Source organism: Pavona decussata, unplaced genomic scaffold, assembly GCF_977016875.1.
Source record: "Pavona decussata unplaced genomic scaffold, jaPavDecu1.1 SCAFFOLD_114, whole genome shotgun sequence".
Taxonomy (NCBI): Eukaryota; Metazoa; Cnidaria; class Anthozoa; order Scleractinia; family Agariciidae; genus Pavona; species Pavona decussata.
Window position 1 is genome coordinate 6975001 of NW_028145528.1, and position 20914 is coordinate 6995914.

The 20914-nt window shown below is 38.6% G+C and overlaps 2 protein-coding genes across 6 annotated transcripts in view; both read right to left on the reverse strand.

The window, feature by feature from the left end:
* LOC146470531 (uncharacterized) overlaps nt 1-1036 on the reverse strand; it is a 12692-nt gene extending 11656 nt beyond the window's left edge. The window contains exon 1 of the mRNA XM_085122629.1: nt 830-1036. The gene's annotated coding sequence lies outside the window, so the exon portion shown is untranslated. The remainder of the gene's footprint in view (nt 1-829) is intronic.
* A 2331-nt stretch (nt 1037-3367) lies between these two features.
* On the reverse strand, nt 3368-18412 carry LOC146470532 (nematocyst expressed protein 6-like). 5 transcript variants are annotated; one of them, XM_085122631.1, is made up of 15 exons: nt 18331-18412; nt 15730-15933; nt 14754-14871; nt 14468-14530; nt 12901-13025; nt 11573-11788; nt 9635-9685; nt 7613-7672; nt 7403-7456; nt 7195-7248; nt 6983-7036; nt 6181-6246; nt 5386-5421; nt 4631-4716; nt 3368-4011 (listed from the first exon to the last, which is right to left on the reverse strand). In XM_085122631.1, the coding sequence occupies exons 1-15, from the start codon at nt 18398-18400 to the stop codon at nt 3997-3999; spliced, it is 1272 nt and encodes a 423-aa protein (XP_084978757.1). In that variant the 5' UTR covers nt 18401-18412; the 3' UTR covers nt 3368-3996. The 5 variants fall into 5 exon arrangements, with proteins under 5 accessions (XP_084978757.1, XP_084978759.1, XP_084978758.1 ...); XM_085122633.1 differs by lacking the exon at nt 7195-7248; XM_085122632.1 differs by lacking the exon at nt 6983-7036.
* Nucleotides 18413-20914: the final 2502 nt, after the last annotated feature.

Consider the following 20914-nt stretch of genomic DNA (forward strand, 5'->3'; position numbering starts at 1 on the left):
TGTTATTGACCCGAAGCAACGACAAAGTGTGTTTCGTCAGTTCTCAGCAGAATAATCAGATTTTGCCAGTTTAATTGTGTTATTTTTCAGTCTTTTGTATTATGGTTTTTTTGTAATAGTAAAAACGAATAAAGATCATTTTAAATGATTTGGGAAAAACAAGGCAACAAATTTACATATTATTAATCAAACAAATATCGTGATGTTGGCTCGAGCATCTGCTTCCGTTCCTATCGCTACTGATTTTAGCTTTACCTTCCCGAAGTTTGATTAAAAAAAGACAGCTAGGCGGATATTAAAACATTGAATAACTGTAAAATAGTGTACTCTTTAAATAATTTTGTGTAGTTTGAACGTACCTGACGAAGCATACACTATCTAGAAGATTAAAAATGCGAAGGATATCTATCGCCACGTCATCTTCACTGAACTCACTGAACCGTGATTCATTGTTTCAATAACGACGCAATCGCTTGTTTTGAAACAGTAACGCTTTCCTTTTAAGTCATAAAAGGTGGTTTTCTATACATCTTTTCGTTTCCTTAAAAGAACGTACATAGAAACGACAAAATCATGGCCAAAAGATACAGAAAACTTTCGGCATATTTCTGGCCAAGATTTGACAAGATTAAAACCGCTTGCGTTCGGTTTTAATTACCAGTTTTGTTTCATGAAAATTAACCATCATTACTCCGACACGAAATTCTCGCTCAATGTCATCGTTCGACGTGAAATATCTGAAATGAAATACTCCGTACAGAATGACTTTCGAAGACACCACAGTAATAGGTAAAAAAAAAAAGTCAAGTTAATAATAAAATTTTCTCACCTTCTCACCGCAGCCAACCCGCAACACAGCTAATATCCATTCGGTGAATATTTAAATTTGACAGTATCCAAACGACAGCAAGATGAAATTAAAGCAATACTGCCTTAAAGCATGCATTTTAAGGAGATCGCGGCACACGACAGTTATTGGCATCAAAACAAAATATTTAACATTTTGCACGCATGTGCCGTTCGACTGCCTCGTACGTTTCCGAGGCTTATATTAGGTTCAGCTAGAGGCCGTCAAAAAAGTGCAAATATTGGCCGACCAGATATGATCGAAATTAGAGGGTTGCTAAAAAAAGATTGAAGAACTTGACCAATAATGTGCAAATACATTTAAACATCTGTCATTGTCAGCATTCGTCAGCTGCACACTCCGTTTCCCTTAGAAACCGATTCCTTTCTTGTGCTCCTGTTCCTTCTGACTACTTCTTCTTCTTCTTCTTCTTCTTCTTCTTCTTCTTCTTCTTCTTATTATTATTATTATTATTATTATTATTATTATTATTATTATTATTATTATTATCATTATTATCATCATCATCATCATCATCATTATTATTATTATTATTATTATTATTATTATTATTATTATTATTATTAGAATCATTATTATTGCGGATGCTGCTGATGCTGCTGCTGCTGCTAATATTACCAAATGAGTCGTCAATATTATCCTATGAACAGGCTCCCAAGTGGGGTATAGGGCGATGACAAAGTCGAGCTCGGAAAGTTCGCGCTCCGCTCGCCCGACTCGCCTGGCTACGTTAATATGAATAGAAATCGCTTGATTTGAACCAGTTAGAAAAAATCTTTTTTGTCACCTTCTTGTTTTTAAATGTAATGTCCCCATCTAACTGAGTAATATATTGACCAATAACGTACACTATGACATTATACCGTCTGTAGTGAATTTGATGCTTTTCGCCACGATCCAGAGTGTGGAAGTGTTCATCCGCTGGTTTCCTATTATACAGTTGGGCGTTGACTTCGTATGTTCTGTTCGCATGTAATTATCCCCTCCTTCGTAAGATCTTGAACGAGGTCTCGAAGACAGGATTGCGAGTGTGGACATGCATTTTTGGTGTAAAAAAGTTTCCGGGAAGCCTGCCCGGGGGAGGGGGGGGTGGTTGGGTACTCCCCTATATGGGCTATACGTGGACGTGCCGCTGGATAGGGTATGGTTTTTGGCCCCTCTGTCCTGAACAGGGTATATAATTTAAAGCGAGTCTGTCCCGGACCCGTCCTAGACAGGGTATGGTTGCAAGACTGTCGTCGAGTATTTGGCAATCCGAAATCAGAAACGTTAGTCTGCATTTATTTTAGTGAACAGTGCCTCACGTCAATTGAGTTTCCACTTAAGGTTCACCGCTGTTAATGCGAAATTTTGGGATTTTTCGCCATCACTTCTAGAAAGTGTATTATTTTATCTGTTGTGATTGGTATTCGCGTTTCAATGCGTGGAACATCACGTCCGGTAAGTGACAGTGGGCCTTTAAATGTTATTACTATTACCAATAAACACTTGTGTAACACAAGAGCTAGATGTTGTCCTCTGTCCTAAATAGGGTCTTAAAATAGAGGAGATTGTCCTACACAGGGTAGGTATTTAAGGTTATTTTCTTCCTAAACAGGGTCAGGGTTTCAAACCCCCAGCGGCACCCCTATACTCAAACATGGGTCAAGTGCCCCGCCCCCCCCCCCCCCCCGGGAAGCCTGCCGGATGCGCTCACCGACACACTCGCACCTACGGCGATCCCCCCACCCCCCCTCCCTCTACCTTAAATCTGATCAACTCTTGTTCAGCCTCTTCTAGCCAATCAATCGGACACACTGAGGAACACGCACTGAAAACTAATGTGGACTTTGAGACTTTTGTTGTGGGCTTTCCTTGTCTACATCCGTTACACTAGCTTCTGTGTCAAGTAACCCCAGGTCTGGACGACCCTTGGTCCCAACACATTCTGCCTGTATAGTAAAGTACAAGTGGGAAAAAAAAGTTAAATAAAAACGACCCTCGTTTGACATTTGTTGCCATGGCAACATCAAAGTTAATGAACTGTAACCGTTTGTTCAATATATTAAGTTATTCAGGTTCAAAGTCGCCGTGGGCAAAATCCGCTCCCCCCACTCAACCAAGGTATACATAGAGCAAAAAAGTCCGAATGCCAGCTGTACATATACATAAGGCAGACATTATCAGTGTGATTCATGAGTTAGAGATAAGAGAAAGGTGTCTCCTCACTCAATGTTCATCCGTTACCAGAACCATTCAATTCAGCGCCCTCATTACAATACATACATACATACATACATACATACATACATACATACATACATACATACATACATACATACATACATACATACATACATACATACATACATACATACATACATACATACATACATACATACATACACACATACATACATACTTTATTGGCTCGTCCCCACGGGGCTTTTGAGAGTCAATTTAACAATACATAACTAAGTACAAAAGAAGATAAAAGAAGATAAAGCTAGTGGATTCCCTCTTTCTATTAAGCGCCTCTTGGCAATAAGCACCCCTCTACCTTTGATCCCAAAACTAACTGTAAATAGTGCCGCGGTAGGGGCTGTATTTAAAGACACTGAATGTTGTTGCGACCCAGATTAGAACACCAGGCATCTCGCCAGTAGCATGGAGCCCTTGCAACTAAAACTGCCAACTAATAGACGGTGTTTAAGGCTTTTATTCTTTCTTAATTCTGGGATCCCTTCAAGAAACCATGACTGCTTCAATTTAGAGTCTAACAAGGTAAATTATGATCATCCGACTGAGTGTGGTGTTGTCCTGAAAAGAACTGTTTGAAGCGACATTGACTGACTTTTTCAGAACCCGAGCGAAAGTCATCATCACGACTTGTGACAGTTGTTGGTATCAAGTGTCTTGTCAATAACTCTGATAATGACTTCCATTCACGTTGCAAAATGTCAGTCAATGTCACCGCAGGACTAAACTCACCCGTATTATCATAATTCACCTACTTTTGCCATGCATCCTATGCTCAAACAATATACAGTTTTTGGATGAATTTAGTTATTTAGTTTCATTTGTTCGTAACAACGCAAAAATAACATTTTTCGGTTTTCCGTATGTATGCCCACATTTAGAGTTTCACTTCACCTTCCTTGAACCTAAAAATAAAATTAAAAAGGAAGTTAATGACAGAAACTTAAAGCAAAAAGCAGAAAATAGCTGTGTATATTTCTTGCAAAAAACACAAAGCGAACTAAGAAAAATGTTACATTCACGTTGAAAATTAAGATATCTACAAAGATGTTTTGGGAATTTTACCAGATATTTTAAAAACTCCGGATATTCAGAACTTTGGAAAAATATTCAGACTAGTTTTTGAGATATCTGTATCTCTGAAGCTCACGGGTCTGTTGGTTCCCTGAGTTACCAGTGAAAGAACAAATTGGCAGCGTGCATTCGTTAGCTTTTTTTTGGGATGCTTAACGTTTACATATAGAAAATCTGAAAATTCTTGTTGGAAAGTCAAATGGTACGCTTCGTTCCATTTGGAACATTTCGGAAATTATTGGCTTCCGGTCGAAGTAATCCACTTTAACTGCTCCATTTGAGATTCCATGTTGATGCTGATACATTTTGCTAGTTACCTATCTTCTGTTAAGACAGCTTAATTTCATTTCATATTTATACCAAAAATTTCTAACCGAGTGGTTTGTCTTAACGGTAAGCCCCCTTGCTATGACCAAACCAATGCTAAAAAATCCTAGTTGAACACTATACCCTGGTAGAAGGTTCCTGTAGTATGTCTCCAGTAGTAGGCTGAGCCTGAGTCTTGGTGTCTTCCTGTGACACACGTAGATCTGCCTCTGCCATATTGGATTAATGGTCAGCATTAGCATTATGGGATACATTATTCCAGAGTAAAACTGCGGATAAATACTATTGCTGGCTGGGACTAAAGATAAAATACCTGAATCGGCAAATCAAGTGAGAAAAATTCTATAACATTATTCTTCTACTAAATATCCTGACATTTTTAAAAACTCCCAGGATGTTCTAGATATCCAAAACGAATATCCGTATATTGTAACTAAGCCTTTCAATGAGGGATAAAATGATGCTGAAATTGTATCCATGAGACCTCGAAATACTACGCCATTTTTTTTTTTTTCGGTTTTTGATTGAATCAGTAGAAAGTGGCTTGTGTTTCAGGCCTTGGTTTGCTTTACTGTGCTCCGTGAAGCTCGGGTCTTTTTCGCAACCCGTAAGGGGCACTAAACCAACATCAATCGTGAATTTTTTGCAAAAGAATTCTCGCTTTTGATCTTATTTAGATGTATTTCTGATTGTCTCGATGTGCTGTTTCCATTTGCCTTGACTGGTTAAATTGATTACATTAGATTTATTCTCTCGAAACTCAATTAAAACCGCTCTAAGAAATTGAAAGGAAACTGTTTGAGTACCAGTCCAATGACTAACGAAAATATCCAACAAACTCTTTCCCAGATTGAGAGAGTGTAAAGTTGAAAACTAACCTTTATTTTTGGAGTGGTCGCGAGGACGCCTGCAAGCTTAAAGCAGAGAGCAAATTTACTTATGTTGTTTGTTCTCAATATTTCTCACAACTGACCTAACTAAAATTCAGGCCTAGATTCACATAACCCATGATTCAAAGTTAAGATGTATCCTGTATTGTTGGTACCATATTGTTAATAAACAATGCCTAGGAACATCTTAAGGACGGTGCCTACTTTTGTTACTGCGCAAACGCTCTGCGCATCTCGATATTATCGGATTTCCTATGGGTGGTGCCTACTAATACAGGGATATTTTTGCGCGGTTAAAAACTATTCGGCGAAAGAATAATTTAGCAAGTGCTTTTGATACCCAAAAAGAAAATTTGGGTAACCATGCATTTTCCAGAGATAATAAGGCTTTAATTTGGAGAAAAACGCCATACATTGCTTTGTACTTTACTGCTTTTTAAATAACTGTTGCTTAATTATCTCTAAAAAATGCGTGATTACCACCAATTTTCTTTTTCGATTCCAACAGCCCTTGCTAAGATCTGCTTTTCTCACATAGTCATAATCGGTCGATCGATCGATGGATGGACGGACGGACGAATGGATGAACGGATGAATGGATTCCTTGTTCAACCGTAAAAAGCGATAGACTATAATAATAATAATATCACTGGCTGTTTTCCTTAACATTTTAAATTCTTTCTGCCTGCCTTTTACTTAATTGAAGCCAGACGAACGGTTCATTTCTTTAAGGAGGGTAGGTTCCTTAAAATGAAACTTCATTTTATGGTCTAAGATACTTACTTGTTGTGGTCAGTGTCAACCTCCCGATTTTTCGTATTTTTGTAGTGCAGCCGTTTTTACTACCACCTGATTACCAAAGTAACAAAAGCCGTGGTTAAAACAATTATTCCTGCCACTAAGCATGGAAGCATACAGAAATACAGCCAGAAGGGTCGTGAACTACATGGCATATGTTAACTTGATGAGATTAGAAATTCTCAAAACAAATGCTAAGACAATTTGTAAAGGAGGCTATGAAATCTGTGTCCAGTAAATCTAGAAATGCTGGCGCCCAGCTCCCGTCTCTGACACCGGTTCACTTGTACCGATTTATATGATGTATAAACTAGAGAGACAATGTGGAGAATGTTTTGTTTGTCAACGTTGGTCTTTGCTGGATCAGAAAGCAAGGAAAACGACGCACCACTTTCTTGCCGTCCACTGTCTTACCTATGGTCAGGACTGACAGACTGACTGAGAACAACTGGTTCTCACGGTAAGAAAACTGATGACAAGTCCTCGCGGTATATAGGCACTGAATGAGTGAGTTTTGGAGGAACATAAAATAAAAAAATGATTTTATGGACCGATTTTCGTGAACATCGCGTTAAAAAAAAGGACGAAAATGGGGCTATGACAAAATGAGCAAACCAAAATGGCCTGTCACAAATTGAGCTGCGACGACATGAGGTTTTAAATGATAATCATTAACTTATAAAATGGCAGGAAATCACCACTCGACGATGATTTAAAGGGGAGTGGTGAGCAGTTTGAAATCATAACGAATTGCATTACATGCAGCTATAAATAAAGAAACTCTTACCTGGCTGCCTTCCTGGCCAGCCTGGCCAGCCTGGTTGACCACTAGGTCTGGGACCTTTGAAGGAACGCAGGAGCAATTAAACTAACTAAATCAGTAAACTAAAGGATGCGACATCAATTTCCTAGGGTAACTTTTTTAACAGTTTCAAAGGTTAGCAGTTTGAAATCATAACGAATTGCATTACATGCGGCAATAAATAAAGAAACTCTTACCTGGTTGCCGTCCTGGCCAGCCTGGCCAGCCCGGTTGACCACCAGGTCTGGGACCTTTGAAGGAACATAGGAGCAATTAAACTAACTAAATCAGTAAACTAAAGGATGCAACAATTTCCTAAGGTAACTTTTCAACAGTTTCAAAGGTTGGCAGTTTGAAATCATAACGAATTGCATTACATGCAGCTATAAATATAGAAACTCTTACCTGGTTGCCTTCCTGGCCAGCCTGGCCAGCCTGGTTGACCACTAGGTCTGGGACCTTTGAAGGAACGCAGGAGCAATTAAACTAACTAAATCCGTAAACTAAAGGATGCAACAACAATTTCCTAAGGTATTTTTCAACAGTTTCAAAGGTTAGCAGTTTGAAATCATAACGAATTACATTACATGCAGCAATAAATAAAGAAACTCTTACCTGGTTGCCGTCCTGGCGGGCCTGGTTGACCACTAGGTCTGGGACTTGGGGTACTCACTCCTTTTGAGGAACACAGGAGAAATTAAACTAGGAGCGCGTTCTTTTGGGGCCATTCTATCTATTCTTATTCCGGTCTAGGCCTAACAGAATACACGGAAGTTCAATTTCTAAATGACCGCTCTTAAATTACTACTATGTCTGCGCGCGGGAGCGTCCGCGCAGGATTTCCCGCCAAACATTTCCCAAAACAACGCGTATTCTGTCTATTCCGAGTACACCGTATTCCTTCCATTCTGTTCATTCTGCTACCGGGAACAGAATGAACAGAATGATCTTCCGTTCATTCTGAAAACGGCATAGCACCCAAAAGAACACAATTGGCCGTCAATTCCGAGTATTCCTATTCTGGAATAGTCCCAAAAGAACGCACCCTCAGTAAATTAAAAGTTTCAATAATAGTTTTCTAAGGTACGTTTTCAATAGTTTCAAAGGTCAGTTGTATAGTTAAAAGGAAGTTATAAGGTCTAATGAGCGATAATGACTTGTTTTCTAACTTTCTATACTGAGCGTTTCTGTTTTATAATTATAGTGCCTGTATGTTTTGAACATCCATGTCAGTTATTTTGTGACTTAGAATGTTTATATCAACAGATTCTAAGTCTCGTTACTTTTAAAGGTAAATAGGTTAAGTATTTCTAAACTTCAGGGACGGAGGCTAGCACTTTCGGAGAAAACCTGCAAAATTTAAATGTTGATGCAATAAACGATAAAGAACCAATGCTATAACAACCTGATAGCTACTCGCCATAACCTTTAAAAACACCTTATTTTTTCTCGCTCATGTTTCGAAGAACTAAGATTTCAGAGATTCAGTAACTCGATCATTTCGCGTTCTCAATTTCTCAAATTATATGCGAATGAAAATACCTATTATTGATATCGGCGCTATATAAGGTTTTACCAGTATTATAGAGGCAGTGTAAACTTCTGGATGCCCAGAACCTAAGCAAACGATGGTTTGGCGGCAAACCATAGCCTCGCGAAGACTAAACCGTAACAACTAATCACTAACTTCTAATAAAACCCCTAAATCTTAATGTTCATTTAGAAAAATATTATTATTATTATTATTATTATTATTATTATTATTATTATTATTATTATTATTATTATTATTATTATTATTATTATTATTATTATTATTGTTGTTATTAATGACTGTAAAAGCCATAGTTTTGATACCCAATGAAAATCATGAATGAAAGCCATTCATGTTTTGTTTGACATATTCAAAACACGTGGGTTTGTCATCTGTACTGTGATTTTCAGCTCTATCCTCATTGGACATCATGATCCAGGTATAAAAACAAAATGCATCAACCACAGAAACAATGTCAGTGCAACGAAAATGTGATGTTCTGTTTAAAGACTGGTGAATAAATAATAGAATGAGATATATTTTTATTTCCGTCAGTGACGCAGGCCATACTAGGAAAAAGAAAAAAGTTATCTCTTTTCCGACTATACCTGTATCACTCACTGAAAAATACATCTATCATTTATTTGCCAGGCTCAAAATTAAACATTACATTTTCTTTCACACATGCCACTCTTAGGCATTCAAATCCTAGAAGCATGTAGGATGTTTGTCACATGAACCTAGTTTAAAGGCCTCAGCTCCCGTGAGTCTCTTGTAGCTCAGTGGTAGAGCATCCGGACTATTAGTCGTAAGGTCATGGGATTCGAATTCTGCTGGGAGAACTCGGATTTTCTTTTTCTGAGTATGCCTTATGTCACTGACTGAAAAATACATCTATCAACGTCATTGCAGTTATTAAAATAGCATTAAAGCCTTATTTTTCCAAAACTTGTTGCAAATCTAATTCAAGGGTTCCTAAGTAAAACATATTTTACTTCCATCGCCAGATCTGTGAAGTAATATTTTACTTCTATTCAAGTTTATCACCGTCGCTTTCACAAAGTTCTCCCTTTTCCTCTAATGAAACAGTCAAGCTTACTTACCTCCAGTAGAAGGCTTACGATTCTTGCGTGAATTTGTTTTCGCGGCTTCATCTAACAAAGAAACGGAGTTTCGTCGTTCAAATAGCAAAACGTTGTTTTATACTAACGACAAATACTAACAGTCGTTCGTCCGCGGGCACTGTCAATCGATATAGTAGCTTCCTGAATCGAAGGGGCTTGTAAACCAAAAATTCGCCCCAATTAGGTTAAAAAAAGGAATTTTGTCATGGTAAAAAAAAAACCTATTATATTGTCCATCTGACATTTCTTTTCGTTAAACCTGGTAAACATGGACACGAATGGATGCGATAAGTTACTGAAGTAAGTGAATGAGTGAGTGAGTGAGTGAGTGAGTGAGTGAGTGAGTGAGTGAGTGAGTGAGTGAGTGAGTGAGTGAGTGAGTGAGTGAGTGAGTGAGTGAGTGAGTGAGTGAGTGAGTGAGTGAGTGAGCAAGTGAGTAACAGTAACAGTAACAGTAAATCTTTATTCCGCCTTACTCTCCAAAGGGAGGTATTGGTCTCGTTACAATAAAGGTTATGATATCTACTAGAGATAGTAGAGATATCTACTATATAGTAGAGATATATACTAGAGATATCTACTAGAGTGAGTGAGAGTGGGAGGGAGAGAGGGAGGGACGGAGGGACAGAGGAAGAAAGGGAAGGAGTAAGTCAGTGAGTGTAACGAATTATAGGGCTGGACGTTTATATTACATGCACCTTTTGCCCTTCATTATCAGGAAATACGTTTTCATTAGTGTTAAAAATTAAATCATTAAAGAAAATGTGTAATCATTGTATGAAAATAGACAAACGTTTAAATTTTCAGTGTCGACAATAAGGCGTTTTACATAGAGAAGAACATTCATTAATGAGAATATCAGTTTAATTTAATGGAAATAACAAACTTTTAAGAGAATGAACAAACATTAGACGCTTCTTAATGTTCTTTAACCAGGAAAAAAATTCATTACAACAGAGATACAGTCAGCGTAACAATCAAGGAAGTCTTAGTTTTATCCTTCAATCAACTCCCCATTCAAACATCGTGGTATATGTAAGTCTGCATAAACCTAAACCACGCTGCACATTTTCTGGCAATTATCGTGTTCACGTTTGTACTCTTCTCGCGGGGATCTTCAAACGCCCTAACTATCCTTTCACGATGCTCATTTGGGATACGGTTTCGACGAACTCTGTGCTCCATTACTGCGAAACCAGTGTGCACATGTACAGCATCGTTTTTAAATTTAAGCATCCATATAAATCCATTGGGAAATTAGTCAGAAACCACGTAACTAAAAATCTTTAGAAGTTGAAATTTTATTCGCGCAATGGAACGTTAACCGTAGGTTAATGAATCTTCATTCGCACTAAAGAATGTTTTCGATAAAACGCTATTCTAATTGGCCTTAATGAATTTTCTTTTCGATGCAAAACTCCTTAATGACTCTGCCACAAATTGAAATGTTTCATTTCCTAGTTAAACTGATTATACATTAATTTTATTGACCAATGTTTTCGCGCTAATGAAAATTTATTTCCTGATAATGAAGGGCAAAAGGTGTAATTAATTAAAATGTACAATCGATCGAAATATTCAATTAATTGAAATGTAGGATTAATCGAAAAGTATAATCAATTGAAAATTTATGATCATAAATAAACTTAAAATCTACAAATATGCATTATCGATACAACCCCCTATAAACTCCGAGGTAAGACTCAAGTCAAGCTGGCTTCGTTATGTTCGTAACTTTCCCACCTACCTTCCGGGCTTCGTGGACCCATTTCTCACATCTCTTTTATGCGTGCTTCTGCCTAAGTTAAATCGCGCCATCTATATATTTTTAAGGATCGCATAGGCAGTGAGGGGCCATACTCACTCTAGCGGTGAAAACAGCTTACAATTGACTGGCGACATTGCGTTTTAACTCACCACATTTGTACATAAGTCGAGCTTGTTTGATGTCTAATGTGCTGGGGCCTTTCCGCTGTCCAAAGTCCTGATTGGGGTCTTTAGCCTGCATTGTCTCCACTCCGGGGCGATTGTTTCCCTGGTACTTGCTATAGTGCATGATGGATCCATAGTCATATTTGACTCCTCGACTGTCTATCTTCTCTTCTGAATACTTTTTAAAGTTATTCTCTGCGCCTGAAATTAAATCATTGTTCTGGTATATAGAAAAAAGCAAAAGTTCACTTTTAAGAGAGCTGAAAACTTTTAACAGTTATTCGTCGAGCGTGCGTTGGACATGATATGGTATACAATAGACAGTGTAAAACTCGCGTTTTTATTGGTGTAGCGGAGTTTGTGATTAGAGCTGATAGACGCACAGATGACGTCATTGAGTGGTGTGACCGGCGCAGGTGAGCAGAGTCTAGAGTCCAGCCATGGAGATTGACTGGTCAACAAAGTTTTGCAAACGAGTAGCGGACAAACACTGAGGGAAATCGTCGCAGGAAATTAAAACTGCCCGATGAAAAATCTGAGAACGGCCGTTGTAAGTGACCTCAACCAGGTTAAGAAAGTTGTGACGTGAAAAGGAAATATGTCGCCGATAGAAATCCGGCAATGGTACCCGGAATAATCGATCACAAATCGCAATGAAGCGACTGACATACTGAAATACTTTGGTGTCAGAAATTCCTTCTGGGATAATGGTTAGTTTTGAAAATGTTGTTTGGAAAAGTCTTTTAGATTACACTCTTATTTAGAGGATCACCGAAACAATTGAAACAGTTACTTGAAAAAAGTTTCCGACAGGCGCAAGACACTTCGTCACCGAGCATCACGTTGGCTGATTATTATATAAAAAAATAGATTTCATTTTGCGACTTCATCTGTGCGACACACAGCAAAGTGAAATCTATTTGTTAAACTGATACACGGCTGTGTGAGTTGGAAAGTGACCTTTCAGCTTACGCGGCGTTAGGTTACATGAGAAACCGTTGAGAATCTCAACGTCTAAAAAAAGCGCTTAATAAGACGTTGTATGGAGAATAAAATATCGTTGATTTAGAACGCTAAATACTTTGAAATATTCACGTTTTCACGTAAGATGGTTACAACAAACTCACCTCTTGTGTGTCCGTTGTGCTTTTTCGTTATTTTCGCTGTTTTGGGCTTTTTATGCCACCACTGTTCTTCCCTTCATTAGACGGGGTGGCGGTATAAAAAGCCCAAAGCAGCGAAAATAACGAAAATGCACAACGCACAAGATTTGGAGGAGGCGTTTTTGCGTTGAGGGCATAGTTCATACTGACCTTCTACCATGTTGTGCCAAAGGATTTTGACATAGTCATCCCTGTCAGGTCGATTTTGCTCATGGAAAAACCCGAGGGCATGTCCTAGTTCATGAACCAGGGCACCTTCCTCACAAGGAGGATCGCTGAAACAAAATACAACAATGTCTAATGCTATCACAAGAATGATAACGGTTTTTTGATGAATTTTTTTTTTTTTCCGTGATAGGGAGTCTACGGATTACTTGAGAGTCATGATTTCTCATTACCGCGTTCCGTGAAATGTTAGTTAGCTTTCTGACTCCGTCTTAAAGGGACTTTGTACCCTCCCGTCCACAATTAAGTAGGAAGGCTGACATGACTTGAAATAACGGTCATCTCAACACAAATAATGGTGGATGGATAGAGATGGAGAACAACAACAACAACAATAATTTTATTTAACCACGGTAAAAATCATCAGGCAATTGAAAAAATGATTAAGAATTAACTAATACAAATAACAAACCTATAAGTAAAGAAGAAATTATGATAATAAAAGGTGCCTGCTTTCCATGAAAGCCTTGCAAAATGCCTTTATTTCCAAAAGAAATCCCTGCAGCCGGATTTAAAGGAGGAGAGAGTTCGCGCTTGCCGCAGCCCAACAGATAGACTATTCCACATCACCGGACCTCTATAACTAAAACTGTTTTTGACATAATTGGTTCAGGGCAGTGGAGTAGCAAGCATGCCCTCGGAATCCCGCCTAAGAGCGGATGGATGGATGCTTTACGACCATGTTATCTGTTATTTTAAACGTTCTTTATCAAATTAGAATACACAGTAACATATGAAGTGATTACAAGATTTTTTAGACTAGTTACAATACACTTAGCTGAATCAACTTTTAAGGCGATTTGTTGATGTCGATATAGAGCAAGTTTAGTTTAATCCTGAACCTTTCAAGGGATGTTTCTGGTTTGAGAGAAGTTGGAAGAGTATTTGGATTTCTTTCTCCCATAAATGCAAAAATATTACTATAAACGTTAGAGAATTTGACAATCTCAATGTTCATCCTGTAAGAATGTAATCCGTTATTGTTAAGTCAATTATTCGGAGTGAACATAACAGACAACTATGACGGTGTAGACCATTGACTGTCTTAAACATCGTTAACGCCTTTATTCAGCTAAATTCAACTAGCGTAATCCATCAAGATGGATGGATGGATGGATGGATGGATGGATGGATGGATGGATGGATGGATGGATGGATGGATGGATGGATGGATGGATGGATGGATGGATGGAAGGATGGATGGATGGAGGATGGATGGATGGATGGATGGATGGATGGATGGATGGATGGATGGATGGATGGATGGATGGATGGATGGATGGATGGATGGATGAATGAATGAATGAATGGATGGATGGATGGATGGATGAATGGATGAATGGATGAATGGATGAATGGATGAATGGATGGACGGATAAATCGATGGATCGATGGATGCTGAATTGTTCATTCATTCGTTTGTCCATGCTCAAAAGCATATTATTGAAATGAATGGAACTGCCTAAAATTGAATTAATTTGAGTAAACTCACCGAGTGAACTTTCCTATAGACACCTCTTGCCGGTCTCCTATATAACCCACGTAAGACCAACACCTTGAAGAAAAGCGAAAAGGTCAGTCGATAGGACACTAGGAGAACTTCAACTCGAAGTCCAATTCCAAAAAATTTCCCTTTCTCCTGGCGTTTTCTGTGTGTGTAGTAAGCGATAATCAAAAATTTCTGGTGGGTACTCAGCAACTCCATCCGAAGTTTGACCAAATATGCAAAATTTAAACTGTACATCCACCTGTCTGCTCTAAGTATGTTTGTTACTTACCCTTCTTTGTATACAAACTCGATATAATCGCTCTCCTGTTCCCTGGCCTTAAAGTGGACACACACGTGTTTTTCCCAAACTTTCATCGCGTTTCGGATAAGTTGTTTCCCTTCATCGTCTGTTTCGTGACAAAAAGTAAAAACGTAAAAAAAAATATGACGCCCTTGAGGCTATGGAAGACTCTGTGACTACTGAGTATCATGTTTCATGTCATTTACTAGTAAAAATAACTGAGCTTAGCGTGGCCATGATGGATTTTGCGCATTTCAGGTTCTTAGTACTATTAAAATAACTATGGTCCTTATCACATGTGAGCACATCACTGGTAGCATGATTCCATTTTAGCTCTGATTGGTTCATTTCGTCTGTCCTGGACAGGATTTGGTGACCTTTGGTTCAACCCTTGAACTCCCACGTTACATTACATCGCTGAAATACTGACATCGGGTAAAACTTTTCGGTGGGGAAACGGATGTGCGATCATTTAACAGATTGGACTTAATTTAAGTTACAGATCTGTTCGTCTGTTATTACTTCATAACATAACTGGGGAATTTTCTCTTGCTTTCAGTTAACGGGTCGCCCCTAGGACTGTTAGCAGTAAGACGAGTCAAAGACACACGTCATAAAATTAAACATTGGTAAATGAACATTAATGACAAGAAGCATTTCGTGCATTGTCCTTGGTGACCCTGAACAAAGCGTACATTTGTCCATTTAGCGCCTGTCGTTATTGTTTACTTTATCGTAGGAAGGTATAGTGAAAAAGCGCGGGAAATGGCAACATCCTGTTTAGACCAGTGCCCGTAGCTAGCATGGACAGGTGCTCGAATGCTACCCGTTGAGCTAGTGCCCATTCCCTAGAACGGTACCAATATTTTACTCGGGTATCAAAAACAAGCTATGTTCAGACTATTGCCCTTGACCGAGAACTGGCCCAAGGAACCTAGTCTGAACAGAGCGTAAGTGATAATACCTATGCGTGAGCTGATTTTAAATGGTATGATGCCGTCTGGCCAGAGTTGAGCTGGGTTCCGAATGGCTCCTCTAGTGTGGGCCGCTTGGTCCCAAAACTTGTTGACTGCAGGAGTACTCGTTTTCCCCAGTAACAGTGCCTGTTCTTCAGTTAGGGCCATGTCTCCCTCGTACAGTTTGGGCACATCACTGCTCTGATTCGTGACTGTGTGCAAATTGTATATACAAGGATCAATTAAGTACGGAGGACTTACTTGGTTCCCGAGCACTAGTGCCTGGGCACCGGGCACAAAATACAAACGTGTACCGGTGCCTACTTCCGTGCACAAATACAAGGTCTCGACCTTGTACTCGGGCACGGACATCCAGCCCGAATTCTGACGTGGATACGTGGTAAAATGGTGCTTTCACATTTCACACATCACAGCGAGAATCGTACTTGGGCGCCGTGCTCGGGAACCAAATGTGAACATGGTCTTAGGTTAAGTGATCCTAGGGAAAGGGGATACTCCTAGGTCGTTTTGGTTGGGGTGTGGGGTGTGCCACCCGTTTTCCAAACACTGACCCTATTTCAGACCAAAATATGTCATTTTCCAGGACTCTTTTACAAACCTGGCCTCCAAAACCCATATATATTTCAAGGCATGGTCTATAGATCGGTTTTAATACTGAAAATGGTAAAGGGAACCTCTACTCTTGAAATAAATTAACGTTAAAGTGTTGAAAATACAGTCTTGTTAAAACTTTGGTTCGAAAACATGGAAAAATATTTTTGCGTCGGGCAAAACAGGATTTGAATATCGCCTATTTTTTCTTTTGAATTTCCCCGGCACCGCCATGTTGGATTTAATGACGTCATCCAGTTGTCCAATTGTTTTCCTCAAAAGCGAGGCAACTGTATGACGGCATCAAATGCAAAATGGCGGCGCGAGGTAAATTCAAAAGCGAAAATAGACGATAATTATATTTCATTTTTGAATGTTGTTTTTAAATGTTGTTTCTTCTTTTCAAACTAAAATTATAATTTAGACATTATTTTAAACAATGTAAATTTAACTTTACTGATCTATTGTCAGAGTGGAGGTTCTCTTTTAAAATTTAGACTCATTTTCCAGACAATAACGTATTGTGTTTGTTGTTGTTGTTGTTGTTGTTGTTGTTGTTGTTGTTGTTGCTTTTTGGGGGGGTGGGGAAGTGGGGGAATTTACTTTAATTCATGAGCTCTTCAAATCATGAATGTTTTAAGACAACTTTGAAACTTTGAAACAAGGACACGCCGAGAAATCATCTTTTTGCTCACATCTCGCAATTAAGCATTGAATCATTGAATCCATACGCAAATACACAAAGCTTATAATTAACAAAAACTGACCGCACTACGCAGGCGGTGGTTCAATAACAGACTGGAACCGTTCAGGGTTGGCACAGTGGCACAACGCGGGCCACGCGCCAGATCCAAGGTAAAAGTGACCTGTCATTGTGGGAAGCAGGTACAACTTGTGGGGTTATGCGGTCAGAGACTTGCTCGGTTGACAGGCACAGTACTACAAGCGTGTGACTTCCAAAATGGAAGTCAGTGTGGGCAAAGCTTGAAAGACAGGTCAACAACCAAGTCCTCATGTCTGTTTATCCAAGCTGTGCGCTTTCCAGAAGTAGTTGTAAATAGAGTGAATAAGGCAGCGTATATCCTTTTCCCCTTAACTTTGGTATACCATGTGTTATCAGATGGACGTTTATATATTCGATATTCAGTACCGCGGTACTATTTTCGCAAAAATTCGCTCAGCTATAGAAATCACTATACGAATCAAGTCATAATATTCGTAACAAGACGTGTATACCGCTGAGTCACTGGATTTCAGTTTAACTGTAAATTTAGTTCAGTTAAAATATCAAAATCCGGTTGCTGCTTTTCAATAAGCGGGCGGAAAAAATCACACTTCATTGAATCGAAAAAACTTCATTTATGATTTTAATTTTTCAGATCATTTCAGATCGAATTTTCTTGAGGGATTTTATTTTATGTCATCTTCCTATAAGATCACATTTTGATCCCACGAATTCTTCAACTGAATAGCATATTCACAACATCATTTCCGCAATAGCATCACGCTAAACAATACATTGAATAACGGTCCAGCTGTTTGTTGATTGTCAGTTCCCATGCTTCAAAATATTTAGTTGGTTTCTCTGATTTTCCTTCCAACTTGAACAAAACATATTTACACATTTTCACATTTAAATTTGCTTTGGAGGCAACAAGTGCGAAAGGTTCCTAAAACCGTTGTAGCTTTTCTCTTTATATTAATATCCTGTCTTTTTGTATGTTTTAAAATATTTAAGTTACTTTCTTACTTATGCGAAAGATCTTTAGTACTTTCTATTCACGCTCTTTGTTGTAAATTTTCGACTTTTTTTCCTAGAAACGTGGCATGGGGATTTTGTTTATGTTTGATCTTAGCGCGTTATGAAACTTGAAGAGGAATGAACAGTTTACGAACTTGAGAGTAGTAAGCAAATAAGGCCAGGTTTAACGCGGTTGTTGTTGTTTGTGCAGACTTTCAGCAAAACCTAGTTTTGAATAAGAAATATTTAAACAAACCTTTGGGACGACCTTGGGCAGCCAGAACTCCCACGCATAAAATAACACACTGAAGCAAAAGACCATTCATTTCGTTGGGAATCAAAAGAGTGAAAACGTTTATCTTATACAAAATTTATGCTTGACATATTTTTCCACTACTTGACAACCACAACAGAGTTGATGAAGTTGAATATTTTTACTGAGTTATTCCTTATATGTCTTCTATTTTCTTAAATTGAATCAAGTTCTCTGCTTGATTTTACATTAAATCCGTATGAGCATTCTATATTTCGGACATTTTTATGTAGTTTTGTGAATCTCAGCTGCCCTCAGGTCAAATGATAGGTCAGGCTTGCGTCAAATCACCTGGTTAAAATAAGTGACCTACCATCCAATGTCTCAGTGGTTCAAGGTAAATCAAAATCCAAGTGCACGGGTTACGCACAAGAACATAGTCACCTAGCTACTCAAGGCAGTCACAGTACTTGGCCAAACTCATAGTACATAGAGTGCATGGTCAAACTCCTCGAATTCTACTTCTTTAGCATTGCGCGGAAATTGCTTTCAATAACCTCATGGTGGACAAGTCCAATGTTGCTTCAATGTTGAAACGCGAGTTCGGACTGAGGTTTTGTTTTTGCGGCCCATGCGGCGGCAAATAGGAAGAGAAAATTGTATTAAAATGGCTTAGCTGTCTTATTTTGACCTGTTCATAAAGTGGGCGAAGTATAAAGCCATGTGTGTCGCCGGGGCAACGGCAACGAAAACGTCACCCAAAAATATATCTTTATTTCATTTGTGCTACTTCGCAATTATTTCAACTTGCTCAACTTTTACAAAAATGGCGAACTATCCAGGAACCAAATTGGTAGGAGTGGCGTACAAGTTAACCCTTTCACTCCCATGGGAAATGTCGTATTTTTGTAAAACGGCAGCTGTGAACCCCTAAACCAACTGTAATACACTAATTAAAAGGTTTTATCTGGGGCATTGTAGAAATCATTCCAGCTAAGACAAAGGAAGTAACAGAAGAGAATGAAAAGTGTTTAAAACGAGAAAATATAAACCTTAAAATACATCTCACTTCTCGTATACACTGGGTATACCCCTAAACTATAGCTTAATTTGAAGATCTCAGCACATAGTTTCTTGTCAAATGGTGACTTGCTCTTAAAAGTGTAAGGGGAAAAAGTTACAAAAAATGGAGGGGTGGTTAATCATGTCTTATTTAGGAGGGGGGGTAAGATTTTATGCTTCCATTGTGCAGATCTCTTTAAGATCTGTTTGGTGTCCAAATTTGATACAAATTGACCCAATATTGGGCACATAATGACTTTTTTGCCATATGGTACTCTTGGGAGTGAGAGGGTTAAGAAAGAAAATGAAAAATTCATCGTCGTGCGTTCAAGCTCTCCACAAAACCTTAAATGTGGTCATTTCACGTTGTTGTTTCGTAAACGACGGCAAACAAATGTACCAAAATGTTGTCGTTCCCGTCCCCGTCGTCGTTGCTTAAGCTTCCTATTTTGTCAAGCACGAAACTAGGGGGCCAGGACTGCAAACAAATCATGACCAGGGTGACGCTGTTTTCAAAACCCTAACTTTCTGTTTTGCATTTATTTAGATTCTTTACACTGCTTCAGGTTATCAGTAACTTAGCACAGTGCTTGATCGGGATAGGCAACGCTTCAGTAAGAGTCATTCATTTATTCATTCATTCATTCATTCATTCATTCATTCATTCATTCATTCGTTCGTTCGTTCGTTCTTTTTTTGTTTCTTTCTTTCTTTCGTTCGTTCGTAATTTATTCATTCATTCGTTCTTTCGTTCGTTCCGTTCGTTCACTCCTTCATTCATCCATCCATTCATTCATCATTCATTCATTCATTCGTTCGTTCGTTCATTCGTTCATTAGTTCATTCGTTCATTCGTTCGTTCGTTCATTCGTTCATTCGTTCATTCGTTCATTCGTTCATTCGTTCATTCGTTCATTCGTTCATTCGTTCATTCGCTCATTCGTTCATTCGTTCATTCGTTCATTCGTTCATTCGTTCATTCGTTCGTTCCGTTCGTTCATTCCTTCATTCATCCATCCATTCATTCATCCGATTTATTATTCCTTTCTCATTCATTCACTCACTCATTCACTCATTCATTCGTGCACGATTTGTAATAAAGAGTTAGATTCTTTTGCGTGCATGCTTCAATGTAACTTATGCAGTTTCAATGTGATTTATTATTCTAGAAAGGTCTTATAGCGTCAGTTGTAAGATGTAGGATCGTAGTCAAGATCTCTAGTATTAAAGGCTCTCCTTTCGAGTTTTTACAACGTTTTCCTGAGCTGTTAAAACACAATTAGTTAGTCATCATTAATTTTATTTCTTTCCAACTCTGTGCTGAATATCCTAATGAAATGTGCTTTCTCGTATTCAATGTCACATCAGCAGCTGATTTTCGTGTGCTCTATTATCACTATCAATCCTATTGACTAGCCCTTATTATTAAAAACTGAGTCATTGGATAACACAAATCCAGAGTTTTGATGGGTCTAGAAGCCATGGTATATGAGCCATTATACCATGCCCCACACTTATGACAAGA